The sequence below is a fragment of the Miscanthus floridulus genome, chromosome 5 (assembly GCF_019320115.1).
Source record: "Miscanthus floridulus cultivar M001 chromosome 5, ASM1932011v1, whole genome shotgun sequence".
NCBI classification, from domain to species: Eukaryota; Viridiplantae; Streptophyta; class Magnoliopsida; order Poales; family Poaceae; genus Miscanthus; species Miscanthus floridulus.
In genome coordinates this window covers 117,611,671-117,634,306 of record NC_089584.1, presented here as the reverse complement: position 1 = coordinate 117,634,306, position 22,636 = coordinate 117,611,671, and the positions used below count along the sequence as shown (strand labels likewise).

At 51.9% G+C, this 22,636-nt stretch overlaps 1 protein-coding gene across 5 annotated transcripts; it reads right to left on the bottom strand.

Moving 5' to 3' along the window:
* Positions 1–834: 834 nt before the first annotated feature.
* Positions 835–21,919, bottom strand: LOC136453228 (uncharacterized). Of its 5 annotated transcripts, none has more exons than XM_066453815.1 (11): positions 21,729–21,919; positions 21,556–21,659; positions 20,320–20,451; positions 20,166–20,239; positions 19,993–20,098; positions 19,823–19,891; positions 13,732–13,796; positions 13,525–13,623; positions 13,260–13,359; positions 3,021–3,120; positions 835–1,647 (listed from the first exon to the last, which is right to left on the bottom strand). In XM_066453815.1, exons 1-10 carry the CDS (start codon positions 21,829–21,831, stop codon positions 3,058–3,060), a joined length of 915 nt encoding a protein of 304 aa, XP_066309912.1. In that variant the 5' UTR covers positions 21,832–21,919; the 3' UTR covers positions 835–1,647; positions 3,021–3,057. The 5 variants fall into 5 exon arrangements, 4 of the variants coding, with proteins under 4 accessions (XP_066309912.1, XP_066309910.1, XP_066309914.1 ...); XR_010758974.1 differs by lacking the exon at positions 835–1,647 and adding an exon at positions 2,136–2,299 and having other exon boundaries at positions 2,398–3,120; XM_066453813.1 differs by lacking the exon at positions 835–1,647 and adding an exon at positions 2,136–2,299.
* Positions 21,920–22,636: the final 717 nt, after the last annotated feature.

The window sequence follows — 22,636 nt, the reverse complement described above, 5'->3', positions numbered from 1 at the left end:
TTTGATCCCAAACGTGACCATTTCCTTAAGCATCTGCATGGCGGTAGAGGCAGGTTATCTAACATGGCAAATGGGAGGCCGAAACGTGCGACGACTGAGAGCGAGCTCGCTAATCACGCCTCGGATATCATCCATTGATGCTGCATTGAGCCATTGACTCATTTTGGCCTACAAAGTTCACGATGCTATTGCTCATGAAAAAAAATCACACAGAGGTAGATCCAAGTACATGACATGAGCGCATAAAAAGAAGCCTCCAAACTTGTGGTGCATCATCACGTACACATAGATGGAGTCAGTCAACAGCTATTAACATTTCGGTAACCACCAAGAGAGTAGGGCCTTGTTTAGATGCTACCAAAATTCCAAGTTTTTTCACTCTCTCTCCATCACATCAATTTTTAGCCGCTTGCATGGAGTATTAAATGTAGGTAAAAAAAATAACTAATTACACAGTTTAGTTGGAAATCACGAGATGAATCTTTTGAGCCTAGTTGGTCCACGATTAGACAATATTTATCAAATAAGACGAAAATGGTACTATTCATCGGGTTGAAATTTTTTCGCAATCTAAACGAGGCATAGGTAAGCATGGAAAATGCAAAAACATCCGACACAACAACCTTCTCCTGCTGGTGTCATGGTCCTGGGCCCACATAGTACGTAAAATCGTCTCGAACCCTCCGAACTGGTCAAGTCTTCGTTGGGGAATGAGGCAATTGCGAGGTTCCTATTGGCTAAGCTAGTTAGGAGGACAAGAAAAAGGTAAGCATTGGGTTTGTGTGTTTTTTAAGCATTGGCGAGCGTAGAAACCAAGGCAACTTGGACTCGTGTTTTAGACTTTAGTCGATTTTGTCACACACTAATCTTGCCTTACAAATGGCACATCCAGAGAAGCTATACTACTGCTTTCCCTTGTACAAACAAGTGCTGTTTTCCACTAGTTGGACTGCGAAAGAAACCAAGAGATACACTTGATAGAAAAAGGCACCCAAGCAGCTGGAGCAAGCAAACTGGGACTTGACAGTGCAGAGACAAGGCTCTAATCTAGATTATCTTCACACCGCCGGCTCAAACTAAACTTGTGCAAGTGTCCAAACGAGCATGATTCTGTTCCGGAAAATCCAGCTCGCCCTTAACCCCTTTCCATTGATTCAACTCACCGGAAACATTTCAAGGAATAGCTTTGAGAACGGTCCAGTTTAAAGTGGTCATCTTTACCAAATGCACCTTGCATCTTTTTTGACATCCACATGCCGAGGCAAAACAACCATCATGACAAACCCCATTTGTATCGGATTAGCAATTAGGGTACTAGGAGACTGTGAACAGAGGCTCAAATGATTCGGTTTGCTTTGTTTAACTCTGACAGAAGAGGTCACGAGGTGACAAGCACCGTTGGGTTTCGCTGATCTGCTCGTGCTCCCATCTGAGATCCAAGTGTTTCAGTCTTCACGAAAGGAACACAAAAAGTCTACACTTGTAGGAGCACGTGAGTGAGAAGGCTTTTGGTACCTCCTCCAAACTACAAAGGAAACTGAAAGGTAGCTGTAGCTATACATCACAAAACCTTTACAAACATGTGATCTCCTGCTTTTCGCATGAAACCACTACCGGTAGCAGCCCGTTAGATATTGTTGGATATTTCTGTAAAAGAAAACACTAGAAGTAAGCATATTGTGTTATTAAGAACAGGAGAGTCGTTGCAGCTTCTTTCAGCCATAAGAGAAGATCATCCACGATACTCTCTGACTCTGGCAACTAATGGAACAGGGCATGGGAATCAGCAGTAGCTGAAGTTTTTATGTTTTAGTCTCATTTCTTTGTTTGGCTTGTGAAAGCAATTAAAAGAGGGAGTTGGAAAAGGAATTAATGTCCTTTGTTTATGTGAGGGTTTCAGACTTGAGAGTGAAAAATTGTATCATAAATCATGATGAACAGTGCGGGGCATCCGCCTTCCACATACAAAATTGGTGGGAATTTGGCCCATATATTTCCATCGCCCATCCAGTCAAAATTCTTATTCCCACCAGCGCACCCCCCCCCCCCCCCCCCCAACACAACACACACCCAAAAAAAAAAGTATACCCCTACCTCTAAACCCCCATTCCTACATCTAACCAAAAACACCGACATATAGAGAACATTTAGCACTAGCAGAAAACTATATCAATAAGTTGTGGTGTACAAGGATTTTTTTTTTTTGAGTACATGTCTTTTGTGAGATCCCATAGTACAGTAGCTAATAATTTGACAAAAAAAAGTCCAAACACAGGAGCCACGGGCCCTTTTCTTCAACCTGTTCCCAAGAAAACAAGCTCAGGGTGAGTAACCTTGAGACAAGTCATATGCAACAATACTAGACCCTTGCACAATTTGCAGCTTTGGAAACTGAACCTTGTGATGATTTTGCTATCAAGAACAACAGATCAAGTAAAAAGCAATAGTTCTCTGTCAAGCCTTTTAGCATTGAAAGGCATATGGATCTATGACTGGTAGCTATCGACTTTCCCTCTTGCAAAAGGTTTCCTGTCATCTCATCATAACTCATAATCATTTCACGTGTTATGATGCAGGCAGCCTAGTGAGATTTCAAACAAGGAAAAGGCTATGCTATTTACTATGACAAGTTGGATCAGCAGAAAAAAGAGTTCCCTTTTCTGTTGTGAAGACATAAACCTTATCTCATTTTCTTTTAAGCTTCAGATCAGAGAAATCCTAACAGAACTAGAAGTGATTCAATATTGCATAAAAGTTGAACAAGACTATGTTGGTGATAACACAGAAGCGATGGAAGACCCCTGCAAGCAACCTGGCCCTTTGGTGCTTATTATTTAAAATATTGAATGTACATTGACGACTTTATGGAATTCTTGACCTATAAGAATATTTGCATTCCAAAGCTAAAGCAGTCAATGAATGCTACAAATATACTCAGATTTGTGCATCACTTTCAACTTCCCTGAGATGTAATACTTAATACATGTTTCTCGTCACATATAGGTGAAGAAAACGTGTACCGTTAAATTCAGTCATGAAAGTAGACCAGTCCCATGATTACAAATAGTGAATCAACTCAACTGCATATTTTCCTTTCCTCGTAGTCACAATTTCCCCAATCTAGAGAAGAAATGAACAAGCAACATAAATAAATGAAGCAGATGACATTATGTATTTAAGTACACAATGGACTTCAGAAATTTGCAAAACAATAAAAATATTCTGTGACATGCAGACTAGGCTTATTTGTCTATCATCTGATTCTAAGACATCACTGTCAACAAAGCAATATATTTACTTCATTGATATAGAACAAAAAAATGTTTTATTCTCTAGATTTTACATCAGTTCGAGCTAAGGGAGAGAGCAACAGATCAATAATGATACCACAAACTTCACTACATAGCAAAAACATTTGGTTTCACTGGAAATATTGAGCTTCAGGTGTGTGTTCCTGGACAAGTAAGGTGTGGTGTGAGTTTGTGTCTTGTAAATATTTTTTTTCTCCATCTTAATGCAATGATATGCAGTTCTCCTGTGTATTCGAGAAAAAAATATTGAGCTCATGTTTAACAGCATGTGAAAGCCATCTAAGGACCAACCTGTTGGAGGCAGTCTGAAAACACATCAAACCGTTAAATGCCAAATGTCACACTATGGTTTTTCATTAATACATGTTCGATAGTCCGCCAGCCATCTAATGCAATGTGAGAAACTTGCCAGTGAAAACTTTAAAAGACGCAAGTGAGGCTGTTTACTAGTTAGCAACATGTGGATTTTGATACGGTGGCCAATATGATCTCAGGTCTTTGCTACTCTTTCTCTGATTAGCTCTGTGATTCAACACCTTAACAAATGCCACAGGCCTATAGGATGCGTTGGACTGCAGCGTAGGAGGGCCCCGACGTGGCTGAAGCGCTCGTTGAGGCCACGGATCACATTAAGGACGAGGGTGCGGTCGGTGATCACTTCGCCAAGAGCCGTGAGGTCGTCAGACATCTTCTTCAGCCGGCGGCAGTAGTCGGTGACGGAGAGGTCGCCCTGGACGAAGGTGCGAAACCGCTTCTCAAGGTGGATGGAGCGAGCCTCCCAGTTGCCGAGGAATTGTGACTAAACGGCGAGCCAGGCATGCCGGACAGTGGAGCCCTGGACGGAGATGATCTCGGCAAGGTCGTCGGTGAGCGTGGTGACGATCCAGGACTTGACGACGCAGTCCATCCGAGCCCAGTCAGGGGAGATTGGGGCCGGAGGTTCCTCGCGGACGTGGTCCTGAAGAGAAAACTTGCCGAGGATGAGCAGGAACTGATCGCGCCAGCGGTTGAAGTTACCGGAGTTGACGTCGAGGACGGTGGTGACGTGGTTCCGGATGTTGTTGACGGCGACGGCCTGGGCGTGCAGTTGCAGCAGTTCCATGGCCTCGTGGAGGAGCATGGCCGAGGCGAGGTCGGGAGGAGATGGTGAAGATGTGCTGGAGGAGGCGCTGCCAGGTGCACCGGGGGTGGCGGCGGCGGCCGCGCGCTCCTTGGCTGCGCGCGCCAGGGCTTCGCTGGCGCGGGCAGCAGCCGCGTCGCGATCTTTGGCGGTGGCTGCAGCCTCCTCGGCCTGGGCAGCGCGAGCCAGGGCGGCCTGGCGCTCCTTGTCGAGAAGTTGGGCGACGGCGGGGCGGCGTTCGCCTTCTCCTTGGCCTGGCGGGCCGCGATCTCGTCAGCGGTAACGTCCCCAGACCTGGGGGAGGGCGGGGGAGTGGGAGACATGATGCGCGGCACGGCAGGGCTGGCGTGCGGGCGCTGCATGGCAGAGGCCGGCGCGCAGTGGTGTGCAGCGGAAGGGAAGACCTAAACCTAGGCGTCTGATACCATGACAGCGAATAGGTCTCGGGAAATTGTGATAAATTGATATGGGTACAGAGAGTACAATATATAGGCAAGGATCAGGAAGGGTTTATAGAAACACCCAATCAACGGTGATCCTTGCCTAACCAATAATCATCTACCATAATCCGTAGAGGCAGCCCAACCGATAGGCTTGGGCGCCAGGCCCATGGCCAGCCCATAAGGCGCCTATTCTAACATAGATTAAGACAAAGGACCCTCGTCCCTCGATTTGAGGTGGAACAATAGCACGGTTTCTAGGTGGTTAAAAACCAATGAGTGATGAAGCAGGCTCTTGACGTCACAGTAATCATGAGCGAGATGGTCTGATATGGTGTCAGTGTTAGTGCCAAATTTACAGTAAGGGACATTATCGCTAAGCTATCCCAATCCAGAAATTTACCACCACACTTGAGCACAAACACGCATGCACGCTTGGACATTGATGCACTGGTTGCCCAATTGAACATGGAAGTAAAGGCGTGTGCTAAGACATACCTTGCCTGGCTCATGCAGGGAACACCAATAAGGTGCAAAAAGCATTTGCAAAGAGCAATGGCAAACATGCTGTCTACGATCCTAAAGCCGAAAACACAATGCCAGGCAGCCATATGGCCAGAAATGGGAAACCTCTGCGAATATGGTTTTTACTTTTTAGTGAGCTAAGTCTTAGGACATGAATTTACCTCTGTTGTACCTACGGCATGTCACCACTCCAGAAGTTGATAGGTTCACACAGGAGGTAACATTATTTATTTGCTGAGTTTAATCTATTATCTTTTAGTCAGGTTGTCAATGGTTCTCCTCCATCTTAAGGGAAATGGTTTCAGTGCTGCTGTTCCTGGAGTGATATTAGTGGCCAGCTCAACCCACAAATCAGTAGACTGATAAGTCATAAGTAAAATAGGGGTAAAATGATAAACTAAAGATCACAGCTCAATTACATGTCAACAGAATTCTACACCTGCTGACAATTCTTCCTGCTCTTCCAGCTATCGCATTCACCACCTTTTGTCAACATACTAACTGCACACAAAGTAGATTATCTCACCCATGTTTTTTTTTTTCAAATCTGCTGTGCTTTTGGCCCCATAATCATTGATATTTTGTTTTCTCTCGCCCTTTGCCAAAGAACCACCAAGTTGGCTTTGGATACCCCATTCATGTGCCACATGAGGTGCAACTTCTGAACAACTTTGCTTCCACGTGTAGGCATGCAATCAAGATATTGATAATCATGCCCTATTTGCTTGTGATTAAGTATAATTATAAAATGGCTTCAGGTTGTTGGTAGCTAGCTAGCAATAATGGGCTCTATCACAAAATTGCCATGGAAACTATCCCTACAATCTTTGAGCTAGTGGCTGGTTATTGTCTATCTTGGAGTCGTAGTATTGTTCGATCACATAGATCATGCACCTTGTGTCTGAAACCCTGTATTTCAGAAACAACAACCTTGAGAGCAACACTGTAACTGAGGGTTAAGCCTAGTGCCAATACCCCAATGTATCTAGTTTACTTAAGCTATTTACTATTCACTGTCTAGGCTAGTTACTATTCACTGTCTAGCAATTATCAGATGCCTTAGCATCCAAGCGAGCATCTGCTTTATGCAGTTAGAATATGCTGTAGTGGTTGAGACCTTCTTGTATCCCAAGTTTGCTACTTCTATATAATTCAATGAAGCGGCCCATGGCCAAGCTGCCCTCTGGCAGAGCAAAATTCTACTTGTGTTCTTAGTTACCTGTCCAACAATTGGTATCTAGAGCCTAGGTTTGGTTAGAGTAGAGCCATGTCCACCTCCAGCGAGCACGCTCTGCGAGCAGCAGCTGCAGCCGCCAACGCTGCCAACACCGGCAGAGGGGCGGTGATCAACCCTGATCCGGACGCCGATTGCGCTCAACGCCTAGCCGCGGTAGAGGCCGCAGCCACACAGGCGATCGAGGCGGCCAGGCAGGCAGCGGCAGCGGCCCAGGCTGTGGCGAACACAGCCGCCGCGCTGCACGCGGAGATGGAGCGGCAGCCCAAAGGATCGCGGAGCCCGGCGCGGCGTCGCATACCTTCACCGTCGTCGGAACGCCGTCGCGGACGCGGAGGCCATCGCGGGTCACCTGCGGCCATTCAGACGGTGTACAAGGACTCCGGCGTGGGCACGCCATGGCCGATGCTCATCAAGACCAACTACCACGAGTGGAGCCTGTTAATGAAGGTCAAGATGCAGGCGCGCCAACTCTGGGACGCCATCGAGTACGGTGACCTCCCGTACCACGACGACCGGCGCGCGCTCGAGGCCATCATCGCCGGTGGGGTGCCGACGGAGATGGGTGCTCCGCTCGAGGACAAGGCGGCCGCCGAGGAGGCGTGGGACTCCATTGCCGCGGCTCGCATCGGCGTCGACCGCGTCCCGTTGCAGCAGCTGCGCAAGGACTTGGAGAATCTCGCCTTCCGCCCCGGTGAGCAAATTGAGGATTTCGCCCTTCGCCTCTCCGCGCTGAAGCAGCAGATGGCTCGTCATGGTGACACGGACCTCACGGAGGAGCGGGCGGTGGAGAAGTTGCTTCGAGCCATGCCGAAGAAGTACACCCAGCTGAGGGATCGCGATCGAGACCCTCCTCGACTTCCAGGACCTCACCATCGAGGAGGTCACCGGAAGGCTGAAGACGGTGGACGATCTCGAGGAAGAACCTCCCACCGAGCCGATCACCGTTGGCGTGAAGCTGATGTACACCGAGGAGCAATGGCTCGCTCGGCAGAAGGAGAAGAAGAAGGGTGGAGACGTCTCCGGCTCGTCCAGCTCGTCCAAGGAGCGCCGCCGGCGTCCTCGCGGCGGCAAGAAGGGGAAGCCGAAGGGAGATCGTGACGGCGGCGGGCAAGGAGAGAAGGCAGGAGCCGCCGGCTGCAAACGCAAGGCGAACCGCGACAACACCTGCCTCAACTGCCACCGCGCGGGCCACTAGGCGAAGGATTGCCCCCAGCCTGGACGCGAGCGTGGTGCTGCAGCGCACGTCGCGGAAGTAGAGGAGGATGAGGCGGCTCTCTTCCTCGCCCACGGCTTCCTGGAGCTGGATGCAGAGGAGAACGTTTTCTGCTCAAAGGCCGACGCCAGCCTCGACATCGGGGAGCTGCGGGCTCGTGTGTTCCTCAACACCGGCTCCGGCGAGGACAAGCTGGATGGTTGGTCCCTCGATAGCAGCGCCACCCACCACATGACCGGCCGTCGCGAGCTCTTCTCCGACCTCGACACCTCTGTTCGCGGCTCGGTGCGGTTCGGCGACGCGTCAAGGGTGGAGATCCAGGGCGTCGGCTCGATCGTGTTCCAAGGCAAGACCAGTGAGCACCGTATCCTACACGGCGTCTAGTACATCCCGGCGCTGCGCAACTCCAACATGAGCCTTGGCCAGCTCGATGAAGGCAGGTCCAAGGTGGAGATTGACAAGGGCGTGCTTCGGATTTGGGATCGGCGTGAGCGACTTCTCGTCAAGGTTCGCCGCGGACCTAGCCGCCTCTACGTCCTCCACCTCGAGACGACACAACCGCACAGCCCCTCTGCCTCGCCGCAAGGAAAGATGATGAAGCCTGGCGCTGGCACGAGCGGTTCGGCCACCTCCACTTCGAGGCGCCGCACAAGCTCAGCAAAGAGGACATGGTGCGCGGGATGCCGGTGATCAAGCACATCGAGCAGCTCTACGACACCTGCGTCACGACGAAGCAGCGCCGACGCCCCTTTCCTCAGCAAGCCGAGTACCACGTGCAGGAGCAGCTGCAGCTGGTTCACGGCGACCTGTGTGGACCCGTGACGCCGGCGACTCCGGGAGGGCGGCGCTACTTTCTCTTGCTGGTGGATGACGCATCCCGCTTCATGTGGGCTGTCCTGCTGCCGTCCAAGGATGCTACCGTAGGCACCATCAAGCAAGTCCAGGCGGCGGCAGAGAAGGAGAGCGGCCACAAGCTCCGGGTGCTGCGCACCGACAACGGTGGCGAATTCACCGTTGCTGAGTTCGCCGCCTACTGCGCTGATGAGGGCATCCGGTGTCACTTGTCGGCGCCTTACTCGACCCAGCAGAACGGCGTGGTGGAGCACCGGAACCAGACCGTGGTTGCCGCGGCCCGGTCGCTGCTGAAGTAGAGGAGGATACCGGCCAAGTATTGGGGGGAGGCGGTGATGACAGTGGTTCACCTGCTCAATCGATCACCAACTCGAAACTTACAAGGCAAGACTCCCTACGAGGCCTGGCACAAGCGCACGCCGGCGGTCAGCCACCTCAAGACCTTCGGCTGCATCGCCTACACCAAGGAGCTGAACCAGCTCGGGAAGCTCGACGATCGTGGCAAGCCCGGCGTCTTCATCGGGTATGCGGAAGGAGCAAAGGCGTACCGCATCCTGGACCCGGTGACGCAGCGCGTGAAGATTGCCCGCGACGTCGTCTGGTCCACCCCGTACGCCGGCAGCTTGGCATCGGCGGCGAGTGACTTCATCGTCGAGTACTGGTGGCCTGAAGGAGCAAGGGGAGTACAGAGTGCTACGGCGGCGGCGGCTGGAACTACATCACCAGCGCCACCACTGTCTGCGCCGCGCTCGTCGTCACCAAGTCCGGGGGAGCCTGGAGGGACATCGGCAGCTGCGGCCACTCCTCCAGCACCCCAGCCGGCCTCGCCAACACCACCACCTGCGTCCCCTGCTGCCGCTTCACCTACCTCACTGGCGGCGGCAGTAGTGACCGGTGACCAAGTGGAGTTCGTCACTTCGCTGGAGGATGATGAAAAGCGACTCGATGGCTACTACGACGACGAGCCTCTACGCTACCGCACGATGACCAACATCATCGGCGATCACCCTCCACCTCCACCGCCACATCGTCTCTTCGCTAAGCTGCACCTGACGCACGCCGACGAGCCTGCCAACTTCGCTGAGGCAAAAGATGATCCAGCATGGCGGGCAGCCATAGAGCAAGAGATCGAGGCCATGGAGAAAAATCACACCTGGGAGCTGGTGCTGCTGCCCACTGGCCACCACCCCATCACCATGAAATAGGTGTTTAAGCTCAAGAAAGATGAGCTGGGCACAGTGATCAAACACAAGGCCCGGTTGGTGGCACGCGGCTTCGTCCAGCAGGAGGGGATTGACTACGACGACGCGTTCGCTCCCGTGGCGCGCATGGAATCCGTCAGAGTCCTTGCGCTGGCGGCTCAAGAAGGCTGGTGTGTCCACCACATGGATGTGAAATCTGCCTTTCTCAACGGCGACCTCAAGAAAGAGGTGTACGTGCAGCAGCTGCCTGGTTTCGCCGTCGCCGGAGAAGAAGGAAAGGTCTATCGCCTCCGCAAGGCTCTCTACGGCCTGCGGCAGGCACCGCGCGCCTGGAACGCAAAGTTGGACGCCACGCTCAAGGACATGGGCTTCCAGCAGAGCGCTCATGAGGCGGCGATGTACCGGCGGGGCAGTGGGCGCTCTGTCCTGCTCGTCGACGTCTACGTCGACGACCTCATCATCACCGGCGTGGAGGAACGTGAAGTGGAGGCGTTCAAGGCGCAAATGAAGATCTTTGACATGAGCGACCTCGGCCTCCTCAGCTTCTACCTCGGCGTCGAGGTGCGCCAAGATGCCAACGGCATCACCCTCCGCCAGACGCATTACGCCAAGCGCATCCTGCGGCTCATCGACAGTCTGCACTAACTGGTGCACACTCGCCCTAATCTGGCGTTCGCCGTCGGGTTCGTCAGCCGGTTCATGGAGCGGCCTATGGTGGAGCATCAACAGGCTGTCAAGCGCATCCTCCGATATGTGGCTGGCACCCTGGACTTCAGTCTGCACTTCACCAAGGCGCCTGGCACCGCGCGCTTCGTCGGCTACTGCGACAGCGACCTCGCTGGCGACATCGACACAAGCAAGAGCACGAGCGGAACGTTGTTCTTCCTCGGCAACTGTTGGTCAGCTGGCAATCCATCAAGCAGAAGGTAGTGGCACTTTCAAGCTGTGAAGCCGAGTACATTGCCACCACTACTGCTGCAACACAGGCTCTGTGGCTGTCAAGGCTGCTAGCAGAGCTCCTCGGCAGGCATATCGAGGTGGTTGAGCTGAAGGTGGACAGCAAGTCAGCCCTCGCTCTGGCCAAGAATCCAGTCTTCCATGAAAGGAGCAAGCACATCAGGATCAAGTACCACTTCATCCGAAGTTGCCTGGAAGATGGAAGCATCAAGGCCAATCACATTCCAACCACTGATCAGCTTGCAGACATTCTCACCAAGTCTCTGGACAAGGCCAAGTTTGAGGAGATGAGGGAGAGAATTGGCTTGAAGCAGATCACCTCCAAAGCTGAGCACAAGGCTAGGGGGAGAAATGAGGGTTAAGCCTAGTGCCAATACCCCAATGTATCTAGTTTACTTACTTAAGCTATTTACTATTCACTATCTAGGCTAGTTACTATTCACTGTCTAGCAATTATCAGATGCCTTAGCATCCAAGCTAGCATCTGCTTTATGCAGTTAGAATATGTTGTAGTGGTTGAGACCTTCTTGTATCCCAAGTTTGCTACTTCTATATAATTCAATGAAGCGGCCCATGGCCAAGCTGCCCTCTGGCAGAGCAAAATTCTACTTGTGTTCTTAGTTACCTGTCCAACAGTAACACCTCCATGAAAATGGCGATCATGCGTGCACAATTATCACTCATTTTTTCAGCAAGAACGTTGAGCCCTAGGGGGTCATGCATGAAAGTTAAGCCAAAAACCTCTACACTATCTCATGCATGGATAGACAAGCAAAGGCTTAAAGACACCGACTGCTAGACTACACATTGCACAACAAGCAGCTCATAGGGATTTCCCGTTGCAATTGTATAGCTAAAAAATAAGAAAAGCAGCTAACCATGTCCCTAAGGACTCATTGCTTTGTTCATTTACGAAACAAGTACTTGTTGCACTCCATTTAAGCCTGTGGCTGGATATTCGATCCCCGAATTCAAATCCACACCCATGATAATTGGGTAGGGTATGGGTAGAAATAAATAATCCATTTAGATTTGGGTATGGATAAGATAATACCCGCATTACCCATTAAATATTCATTTACCCGCTCAGTTTCTCTTCGTCTTCTTCCACGAAGCGCATAGTCGCGCATGATGGCGGTCTCCATGGCCAGCGACGGCGCAGGCTCTGCCTGGCGGTGCGTCTGGCCTCTCCTATCCCAGGCAGCGCGCGGGCTCTGCCCGTCCCCAGCGGCGGCGCGGGCCCTCCCCAGCCCCGGCGTGCCTCCCTCGCCCTCCCAGCCGTAGGCAAGAGCTCGCCCGCGCGAGCTCCTAGGTCTGGCCACGCGAGGCCCCATGGCTGGCCGCGCGAGGTCCTGCTCCTCCCCTTCTGGCCGCTGCTCCCCAATCCCAGGCAGCGGCGCGAGGTCCGGCTCCTCCCCTTCCTCGTGCTAGCTGCTGCAGTTTTCTCTGTCATTTCCCTCTTTTATCCATTGGGTATTCATAATCCATCGGGGATTATCCACTTCATTTGGGTATGGGTAATTTTAGGACGCACGGATACAGGCAACATGTGGGTGTGGACATGGATGCCTGGTACCCTCCGCAACGGCAGGCTTAACTCCATTATTATTTAGGGTCAAATCAATACCAAACTGCAATGATATAAGCAACATATAGGCTATACCTTAATCTATATCTATACCTAATATTAAATTAATGGGAGAATTTTTTTTTGTCCACCCCTCAATGTCTCCATCGTCTGCCCATCCACCCGTCCCCCAATCCCACCCTTCTTCCGAGACTCAGCCCGTCGTCCATCAATGCCACCCACCCACAATAGGAGTCTGAGGACCAAGGCCCAACACAGCATCGGTTTCAGTTTGAAGATGCAAAACCTTCAATGGCACCGCACGACTCATGGCGTGACTTGGCCGCTTGAGCCCAAGCCCAAGCCCGTGCGTGTCGCGACTTGGCACACGTGGGCATGTGGCTCACCTTCGACTTTTCTTAACCTATTTAAGGTGAAACAATCTCTAGTCAATTAACCTTATGGGATTAACCCTTTATTGCACCTAGCCTATATTATGGGCTCGGAATTTATTTGATTCAATTGATGTTGGGCCAAGCCCAATTAAATCTAACAAAGATAGGTAGCTCATTATACCTAGCATGGGAAGGTCCAAATGATCGCATAACAATTTGTACATTCTGTTGCAATGCATGGGGCATGTTGCTAGTATATATAAGAAGCAGATTTCAACACATTTATGAAACAACATAGAGGAAAGGCCTCTCAAGCAATAGCAAGAAAGTAGCAGTATCAGATTGAAGTGAGAATAACAATTAAATTCTAAACGCGTACAAGCTTTTAACATTTTAAGAGAAAATCATCGCATCTTTTCTTGTTTTTTTTTTCTAATTACCTTTAACCTTCCCATCCCACTGACAGAAACAACATCTCCAGATTTGAGGGTAACTCCATTTTTCGTTGTTGGTGTCCAATTCACACGAACATCACCAGAACTGAGCAAGCAAAAGAGCATCAATCCAGAAAAATAATTAACATTCATAGGCACTGACGACATAATTCGTATTAGAATAGAACAAAGTTCAAACAAAACAACTGTGCTAAGATAAAAGTATGTTTTTCTGCTGTTAAGTTGACAATTGACACCTCAAAATTCATACCTTATCAAGCTAGCAAGCTTCGTGCGTGAGATTTTAAATCCTGCACTGGCAAGGGCATCAACCCTGAGCGATGATTCTACAGTTTTAAATGAACTGGTCCTGCAGTTTAGAGGAAAAATTGAGTCACTTGTGCCGGGTTTTTACAACATAAAATTTTGAAAAAAACAAGTTCAAAGTTTATATAAAGGTATGAGAACATGAGTTCACCTTGGCGGTTCATATTCTAGAGCAAGCAAAGGAATCTGAGTGCATGAAACACCAACTTTCCCCACCTGTAGAAAAACTCCCATCGGAAAAGGACAGTAATTAGATCGGTTTGCAACAAGCAGACCAAAGCAACCAAACACAGATTTAGCCCAAACTCAGGCATAAAACATCTCAGATCTTCTCCATCATGCAGATTGTGTTAGAACCAAAACACAGGTTTGGGGCTGAATTTTAGATTTATTAGCTATGCCACAACTATGGCAGGTTGAGGATACATATAAGATAGCTTGCTTGAGCCTTGAGAAAGCTACAACATATTCTAGAGATGCTAAAGTAAATGCTAGGGATAAAGATAAGGGCTGACATAGCCACCAACTACTCTAGATAATTATCCTAAGTAGATAAGGACAAGACTTATAGCTGTCATTCTCCTCCTAAGTCTTGTGTGGCACCTTCTGGGGAATTTGAACCATCCCAATCCTGGCGCGAAGTTCCTGGAACTTGACCCGCCCAAGGGACTTGGTGAGAAGGTCGGCGACCTGATCCTGGGTGTTGATGTAGCCGACCTTGATGCTCCCCTCATCCAAGCAGCTCCTAATAAAGTGGAACTTGATTCGGATATGCTTGCTGCGCTCATGGAAGACGGGGTTCTTCACCAAGGCCAAGGCGGACCCTGAGCTCCACTGCTTCTGCGTCTCTGCCCAGGAGATCGCCTAGCAACCGAGCCAACCAGAGAGCTTGAGTCGAAGCGGTTGTGGCAGCGATGTACTCCGCCTCGCAACTGGACAGAGCCACCACTTGCTGCTTGACCGACTACCAGCTGATTAAACACTTGCAGAGGAAGAATAGCGTCCCGCTGGTGCTCTTGCTTGTGTCGATGTCGTCGGCGAGGTCGCTGTCGCTGTACCCGATGAAGTGCTCTGCACCAGGACACCTCGGGTAGTGCAAGCCGTAGTCGGAAGTGCCCGCGACGTAGCGGAGGATGCTCTTGACGGCCTGCTCGTGCTCCGTCGTCGGTCGCTGCATGAACCGACTAACGTAGCCAACAGCGAACGTCAAGTCCGGCCGTGTGTGGACGAGGTAGCGAAGGCTGCCCACAATGCGCCGGTACCGCGTGGCGTCGACCTCCTTCGCCGTGCTGTCGCGGCTCAGCTTCAGCCTCTCCTCCATGGGAGTGTGTGCTGGGTTGCAGCCGGTGAGCCCGCCCAACTCGACGATGCGCTTGGCGTAGACGGTCTGGCGAAGGGAGATGCTGGAGCTGTCCTGGTGGACATCGATCCCCAGATAGAAGGAGAGAAACCCAAGTCGCTCATCTGGAAGGTCGCCTTCATCTCCTCCTTGAATGACTCCACCTCGGCCTCCTTGGTGCCGGTGATCACCAAATCGTCGACGTAGACGCCTACCAACAGGGCATTGCCTCCCTTGCCCCGTCGGTAGACTGTAGCCTCGTGAGGACTTTGATGGAACCCCATTTGCTTGAGAGTGGAGTCCAGCTTGGCGTTCCAAACTCGGGGTGTCTGCCGCAAGCCTTAGAGGGCCTTGCGTAGGCGAAGAACCTTGTTCTCCTTGCCGGGGATGACGAATCTCGGCAGCTGGTGGATGTAGACGTCCTCCTTCAGGTCACCGTTGAGGAAGGCGGACTTGACGTCCATGTGGTGCACGCCAACCCTCCTGGGCCGCCAGTGCGAGGAGACGGACGGACTCCATCCGCACAACGGGCGCGAAGGCGTCGTCGAAGTCGACTCCCTCCTGCTGGACGAACCCGCGCGCCACCAGACGCGCCTTGTGCCTGATCACCGCCCTGGCCTCATCCTTCTTGAGCTTGTAGACCCACTTAAGGGTGATGGCGCGGTGGCCGGCAGGAAGATCCGCCAGCTCCCACGTCTGGTTCCGCTCGACCGCGTCCATCTCCTGCTGCATCGCGGCGCGCCATGCCGCGTCTCCCTCCGCCTCAGCGAAGGAGCGGGGCTGGCCGTCCTCGTGTGCTAGGTGCAGCTCCGCCTCGAAGTCGTGCACCGCCAGTCCAGGGATGGGCTTATCACCGAAGATGTTGTCCAAGGTGCGGTAGCGCAGAGGCTCGTCGTCGTGGTAGGCATCGACGCGATCCTCGTCGTCGGACAGCGGAGTGGCGAACTCCACCGTGCGCTGCTCGTCACGGACCAAGGCTGCTGGTGCCGATCTCGGAGGTGTGGGCGCCGATGCAGGAGATTGGGGAGCCGGTGTAGGAGAGCAGGGCGTAACCGGTGGTACAGGTGGTGGACTTGCTGGTGGTGTAGGCGGTGGAGTACTCGTCGGAGCTAATGGCGAGCCGGGTGCTGAGGTAGACGAGCTCGGTGAAGATGAGCTGCTAGCTCCCCCGACTCCCTCGAAGTGGATGTAGTCGACGACGAAGTCCCTGAGAGTCGAAGTCGAGCCGTCGTCCACCGCCTTGTCCCAGGCCCAGCCTCGCCCTTCGTCGAACACGACGTCCCGGGAGATGCGGACGCGCTGTGTTGCAGGGTCGAGGATGAGGTAGGCCTTGACGCCCTCCGCGTAGCCGATGAAGACCCCTGGCGTGCTCCGGTCGTCGAGCTTGCCGACGTGGTTGAGCTCCTTGGCGAAGGTGAGACAGCCGAAGACGCGGAGATGGCTCACCACCGGCTTACGCCCGTGCCAGGCCTCGTACGGCGTTTTGCCATCAAGGGCCTTGGTGGGCGAGCGGTTGAGGAGATGGACGAAAGTCATCACCGCCTCCCCCAAGTAGATTGTCGGCATCCCTCTCTTCTTGAGGAGGGCGCGGGCGGTGGCCACCACCGTCTGATTGCGACGCTCAACGACGCTGTTCTGCTACGGGGTGTACGGCGCGGAGAAGTGGCGTTGGATCCCCTCGTCGGCGCAGTACGCCGCGAACTCAGCTGTCGTGAACTCGCCGCCGTTGTCGGTGCGTAGCACCCGAAGCTTGCGGCAGCACTCCTCCGCAGCAGCTTGATGGCGTCCGCAGCCGCCGCCTTGGTGTCGAGTAGGACCGCCCACATGTAGCGGGACACGTCGTCGACGAGGAGCAGGAAGAAGCGCCGGCCTCCAGGTGTGACCGGTGTCACGGGGCCGTAGAGGTCATCGTGCACGAGCTCCAGCTTCTTGGCGCGGAAGCTCGCCTGGCGGGGGAAGGGGAGCCGCCGCTGCTTGGTGAGGACGCAGGTGTCGCAGAACTGCTCCACGTGCTCGACTCGCAGCATGCCCTGCACCATCTCCTTGTTGCCGAACTGCTTCAGGGCCTCGAAGTTGAGGTGCCCAAAGCGCTCGTGCCACCGCCAGGAGTCGTCGTCGCGGCAGGCTGCAAGACACACGGGCTGCGCCACCTGCACGTGGAGGACGTAAAGGCGGTTTGGGCCTCTGTTCACCTTGACGAGAGGGCGACGATGGCGATCCCAGATACGCAAGACCCCGTGCTCGATCTCCACGTGCGAGCCGTTCTCATCCAGCTATCCCAGGCTGATGATGGAGTTTGTCGACAAAAGATGCTCGGCAGTCCACCGAGGGGTATCCTACGATGGTAGATTTGTCGGTGGGGATGCGCGTAATCAGGAACCAGATGGTGACACAAGGCGTAGAGACAGTGATTTAGACAGGTTCGGGCCATCTGATCGACGTAATACCCTACGTCCTGTGTCTTTGGTGTATTGTATTGAATACATGATGTCGAGTAGAGGACCCCTGCCTCTCCTTATATACTCTGGAGGGGCAGGGTTACAAGTAAAGTATCCTATTTGGTACTATACAATGTCTTGCGGTGCACGCCGAGCAGCGCCGTGCACGCCTTGATCTTGTGGGCCGGGCCACCTCCGATGGTGCGGCCCATGTCTTGGGGGCCATACCCCCACAGAGTTCCTCAGCGCGGGGATGTAGTAGACACCGGTGAGCAGTCGGTGCTCGCCGGTCTTGGCAGTGAAGACAACGGAGCCGACGCCCTTGATCTCCACGGCAGAGGCGTCCCCGAACATGACGGAGCCTCGAACGCCGGAGTCGAGCTCGGAGAAGAACTCCTACCGCCCGGTCATGTGGTGGGTGGCACCGGTGTCGAGGTACCACCCGTCAATCTTGTTGCCGCCGGACCCGTTGCCGAGGAAGACGTGAGGCCGCGGCTCGTCGAGGCGGCGGCCGACGCGGGAGAGGAGTGCGGTTTGATGCTCCCATGTACGAAGAACAGAGCCGGCTCGTCACCCTCCTGCGCTTGCGCGACGTGTGCCTGACCGCCGCGCTTCACCTACCGGCAGTCCGTGGCCCAGTGCCCGGTCGTCCCGCAATTGTCGCATGTGTCGTCGCGGGTAGCCTTGCGCTCGCCGTCGGCGCCGCCAGGAGCGCCACCACGCGCCTTATCCCGCTTGCGTGGCCGACGCTTGAGGCTGCTCGACGAACCCGAACCCGAAGAACCCGAGGCCTCCCCCTTCTTTCGCTCCCGCTGGCGGGCGAGCCACTGCTCCTCGGTGAAGAGAAGCTTGCCACCGATGGTGACCGGCTCTGTGGGAGGTAGCTGCTCGTGGTTGTCGACGGCCTTGAGGCGACCCGTCACCTCCTATATCGACAGCTCGGAGAAGTCCAGCAACATCTCGATCGCGATGGCGACCTACGAGTACTTCTTGGGGACAACGCGGAGGAACTTCTCGACAGCTCTCTCCTCGTCGATGTCGTTGTACCGCGCCAACTGCTGCATCAGGGTGTTGAGGCGAAGAGCGAAGTCGTCGACGTCCTCACCCGGCAGGTTCTCCCACTCCTGACGCAGCTTCTGAAGCGTGGACCTACGGGCGCGGTCGCTGCCGATGCGTGCCGCGGCGATGGCGTCCCAGGCGTCCGTGGCGGTCCGCTTGTTCGCGAGGGAGGAGTGCATCTCCGTCGGAACAACAGCAAGAAGCGCCTCCAGTGCCCGCCGATCCTCGTCGAAGTCGGAGTCGCCATACCGTACCGCATCCCACATGCGCCACGCCTGCATCTTCACCTTCATCACCATGGACCACTCGGCGTAGTTGGTCTTGGTGAGTATGGGCCATCCGTCGCTGGCGTCCTTGACGACGGTCTGCACGACGGGAGGGGAGCCGGGCCGGCCACGGCGACCACGGCGCCGGTCCGAAGAAGGGGAGGCGCGCCGCCTTGAGGGCTCCGCGCGCCAGCGTCCCGTCCGCCCAGGTCCTGCGCCTCGCGCTGCTCCTCCCGCTCCAGCCAGGCGTTGGCGTCGCATGCCGCCCGCTCGTCTCGATCCCGTGCGTCTCGGTCGAAGTCGTGGCGTCGTCCGTCGAAGCGGCCCGCGTCGCGTCCGCGTCGGTCGTCGAAGCCGTCGCGGTCGCCAGCCTCACGTCCACCGCGTCCGTCCAGGCCGCCTGCGTCGGGCCAGGCCCACTCGGCATCCGCTCCGCGGCGCAAAGCCACAGCCGCCGCCTCTCCTGCATCCGATGCGCCCGCCTGGGCGCCGTAGTCCTCCTGCTCGCCTGCATTCGCCTCCACACGGAGCGCAGCCGCCGCTGCTGCAGCCTCTCGTGCCTCCGCTGCTGCCTAGTGGGCTGCTTCAGCCACACACGCCGCAGCAAGCTCCGCCTGGGCGATGCGAGCCGCCCGCTCCGCTGCTGCTGCACGCTCAACCGCCGCCTCCTCGCGCCTGGCTGCTGCAGCCGCTGCAGCACGTATGCTGGACGTGGTGGAACGGTTGGAGGAAGAGGATGAGTGGAGAGACATGGCGACGGATTGGGATGGGGTACGGGTAGAACCCAGATGAACTTAGGCTCCGATACCATTTGTTAGAGCCAAAACACAGGTTTAGAGCTGAATTTCATATTTATTAGCAATGCCACAACTATGGCAGGTTGGGGATACATATAAGATAGCTTGCTTGAGCCTTAAGAAAGCTACAGCATATTCTAGAGATGCTAAAGTAGATGCTAGGGATAAAGATAAGGGCTGACACAACCATCAACTACTCTAGATAATTATCCTAAGTAGATAAGGACAAGACTTATAGCTGTCAGATTGATCAGAAAAACAGGGATAAGTACACATCAAGCTCATAAAACGTGAACTAGGCAAAAAAGACAAGTACAGTAGCACAATTTGTAAGACAATCCACCTTTTCCAGGGTAGAAATCAGATAGTCAACAAGTTCTGGATCAACAAGGACCTGGGCACCTCTTTCCCCCTAACAAAAATGGAAATAGACATCACACATGACGAGAAGGGAAAAAGGTAGGAAATGACCAAATCATTCGAAAACCAGAAAACATGTGATTGGGTGTGCACCTGCAAAAGAATATCTCCAACTTTCTCCCTTGTTATTTCTGTCCCGAGAATAGCACCAAGGAAGTCACCATGAGAACAGGGTTCCAATCGGAAATTCCCTGAGATGCTGGGTTGGCCTCAATGTCAGCTTATATAGAAGATAGCAGTGCTTTATAAGGTAAAACTGAGAAAACCTCAAAGCGGCAACTACATCTGGATTACTTGTCATGAAGTCCGGGTGTCCAACAGAGATTCGGCACCTCTCAGCCTAGATAAATATAAGAATGAGAAACTAGATAGGCTAATGGAGGCAATTAAGAAACTACCATTTGGGTTATCAAATTTGACCTGAGGGTAGCCACCCTGAGCTACTGCTTTGATATCTGCTAACTTTTCAACTGCCAGCATAGCCTCTTTCACTATAGGTGGAGTAAGAAAATTGGTGTGGAAAACATCTCTTCGTTGGGAAGCCCTTTCTGCCTGCATAAGGATGTTAATATGAATCCATGAATAGCAAGAATAACCATGTATTTCTGAGGAATGCTAAAATAAACAAGAAAATGTAGTTATAGCCATGCATTATGTGTTTCCTTCAATACAAATTTCCATTTGAGATTATATGAATATAATAATAACTTTTTTTTAATGACATGAAGGAGTGGATGCATGCAACCATGTTAACAAAGTCAATACGATCACGTAGTGGCTTTTCTCTTTTGTCAATTTTCTTTTGGAAGGACAACCAGATCTCAGTTCATGATATGTTCTCCGTCATCTATACAGACGGCTCTTTTCCATCAAGTGCTTGTTGCTGAATTTATATATGCATTTGCCGACTCCAGAACTGCTCTCACCTACTCCCTCCATCCCAAATTATAAGACATTTTGGTTTTTCTAGATATATTACTTTTGCTATGTATCTAGATATACACTATGTCTAAATGCATAGCAAAAGTAATGTGTCTAGAAAAGCCAAAACATCTTATAATTTGGGATGGAGGGAGTATTAGCTATCGCAAGGACAGCCAGATATTAGTTTAGGGAGTTCTGTTTTGGTCATCATTTACAGACTTCAGCAATATGTTTTCCAGATACGATACCCTCAGTAGTGGCCATCATTTAAAATTGCATTTGGCAACTCCAGAACCGTTCACTCATTATCTATCACAAAGACAACATAAGAGCTTTCTATATTCAGAGCCTACCAACAGAATGTAGTTGAAAGTTTAGTTTGGATGCACAAGATGGACACTCTTATTGATAAACAGTTTCATAGGACAGTAGAGAAAAGCAAGACTTTAAAGATTTCTCATTGCCCCTGTTTTCCATACAATCCAATGTTCTCTGAGTTAAAGCTGGAACATAACTCAACACTGGCAATAGTTTTGCAATGGAAGCGCCTGATTCCAACACATTTAATAAAAAAAACAATGCTCACAAGCAAACTCTTACAAACCAGTTAACAGTTATGTCCAACAGACACTAGTCAATAATCACTAGGTTGCTAACGCTAGCAGTTAGACAGTTCCATGACCACCAACTGACCCTGAATTCTCAATAATCAAAGGGGAAAAAACAAATTACCATATCCAGAATGTTCCTGACTTCCTCTGCTGAATTCCTGTCCACGCTTCCTTTCACCGCCGAATCCCTAGCTGCTGCGACGGCAATGGCGGTGCTATACCGTCCTGGCTCGGGTGGGCCAAGCGTCAGCGGAGAGGCAAAATCGAAAGATGAGATGGGGCCTTCGGGCTTACCTCGCGAGATGAAGTAGCACGGAACGGGGATGGCTCCGCGCGGGTGAGGAGCGCGGAGGAGAAGCCGGAAAGGACTCGCCAACGCGAGCGAGGCGGCGGCCATCCCTCATTCCAGGCTCCGGCGAACCTACGAATTCGACTACTCTGGTGCCCAGTGCTGCTGGTCTGTGTGGCGTGGCCGTGTGCTGCTTTTTCTCGTGGAGATAATTCCGTGTGAACCGTTAATAAAAGATGGTAATCCCAGCCAAGATCCACTGTGATCCAAGGTCGTAATGCGTGTGAGCCACTAGTCAGTATTATTGCTTCAACTTTTTTTTTACTCTCTACGCCACTGCCATTAGTTTGGCAAAAGTCAAAAACATTCTTAAGTTTAAATACGCCATTAATTTTTTTAGCACCCTAACGACTTCAAATGAAAAAACTCAAAACTAGAAAGTTGTAGATCTCGTCGACATCTATAATTTTCATATAAAAATTATCTTCTTTTAATACCACAAAAAAGATATGATTTGATATGATTAATATATCTTAAAAAATTATATAGTTTTTACGGTATTAAAAGAAGATAATTTTTATATGAAAATTATAGATCTCGACGAGATCTACAACTTTCTAGTTTTGAGTTTTTCCATTTGAAGTCGTTAAGACGCTCAAAAAAATTAATGGCATATTTAGACTTAAGAGTATTTTTGACTTTTCATACCTGCAGTTTAACACTGTTAGGGCTAGTCTGACGATAGTGGCATGGAGGATAAAAAAAAGATAGAGCAGTGGAATTGAAGACCGCTAAACTTTTCCAATGCCTCAAAAGGAGATTGCGATCTTTTTTTTAATGGCAAGGAATTCCCCCTTTCTTGTGAGAGGGTGGCCGTGTGCCTAATTTTTTATAATTTCACCATTTTTCGAAG

Bases quoted from the DNA above. Each gene is read 5' to 3' on its own strand.
- LOC136453228 (XM_066453815.1), bottom strand. From the start codon at position 21,831: ATGGCCGCCGCCTCGCTCGCGTTGGCGAGTCCTTTCCGGCTTCTCCTC. The intron at 20,240-20,319 runs GTCAAATTTGAT...ATATTTATCTAG, and splicing joins CTCAGGGTGGCTACCCTCAG to GCTGAGAGGTGCCGAATCTC. The intron at 19,892-19,992 runs GTGCACACCCAA...CATTTTTGTTAG, and splicing joins TTGGAGATATTCTTTTGCAG to GGGGAAAGAGGTGCCCAGGT.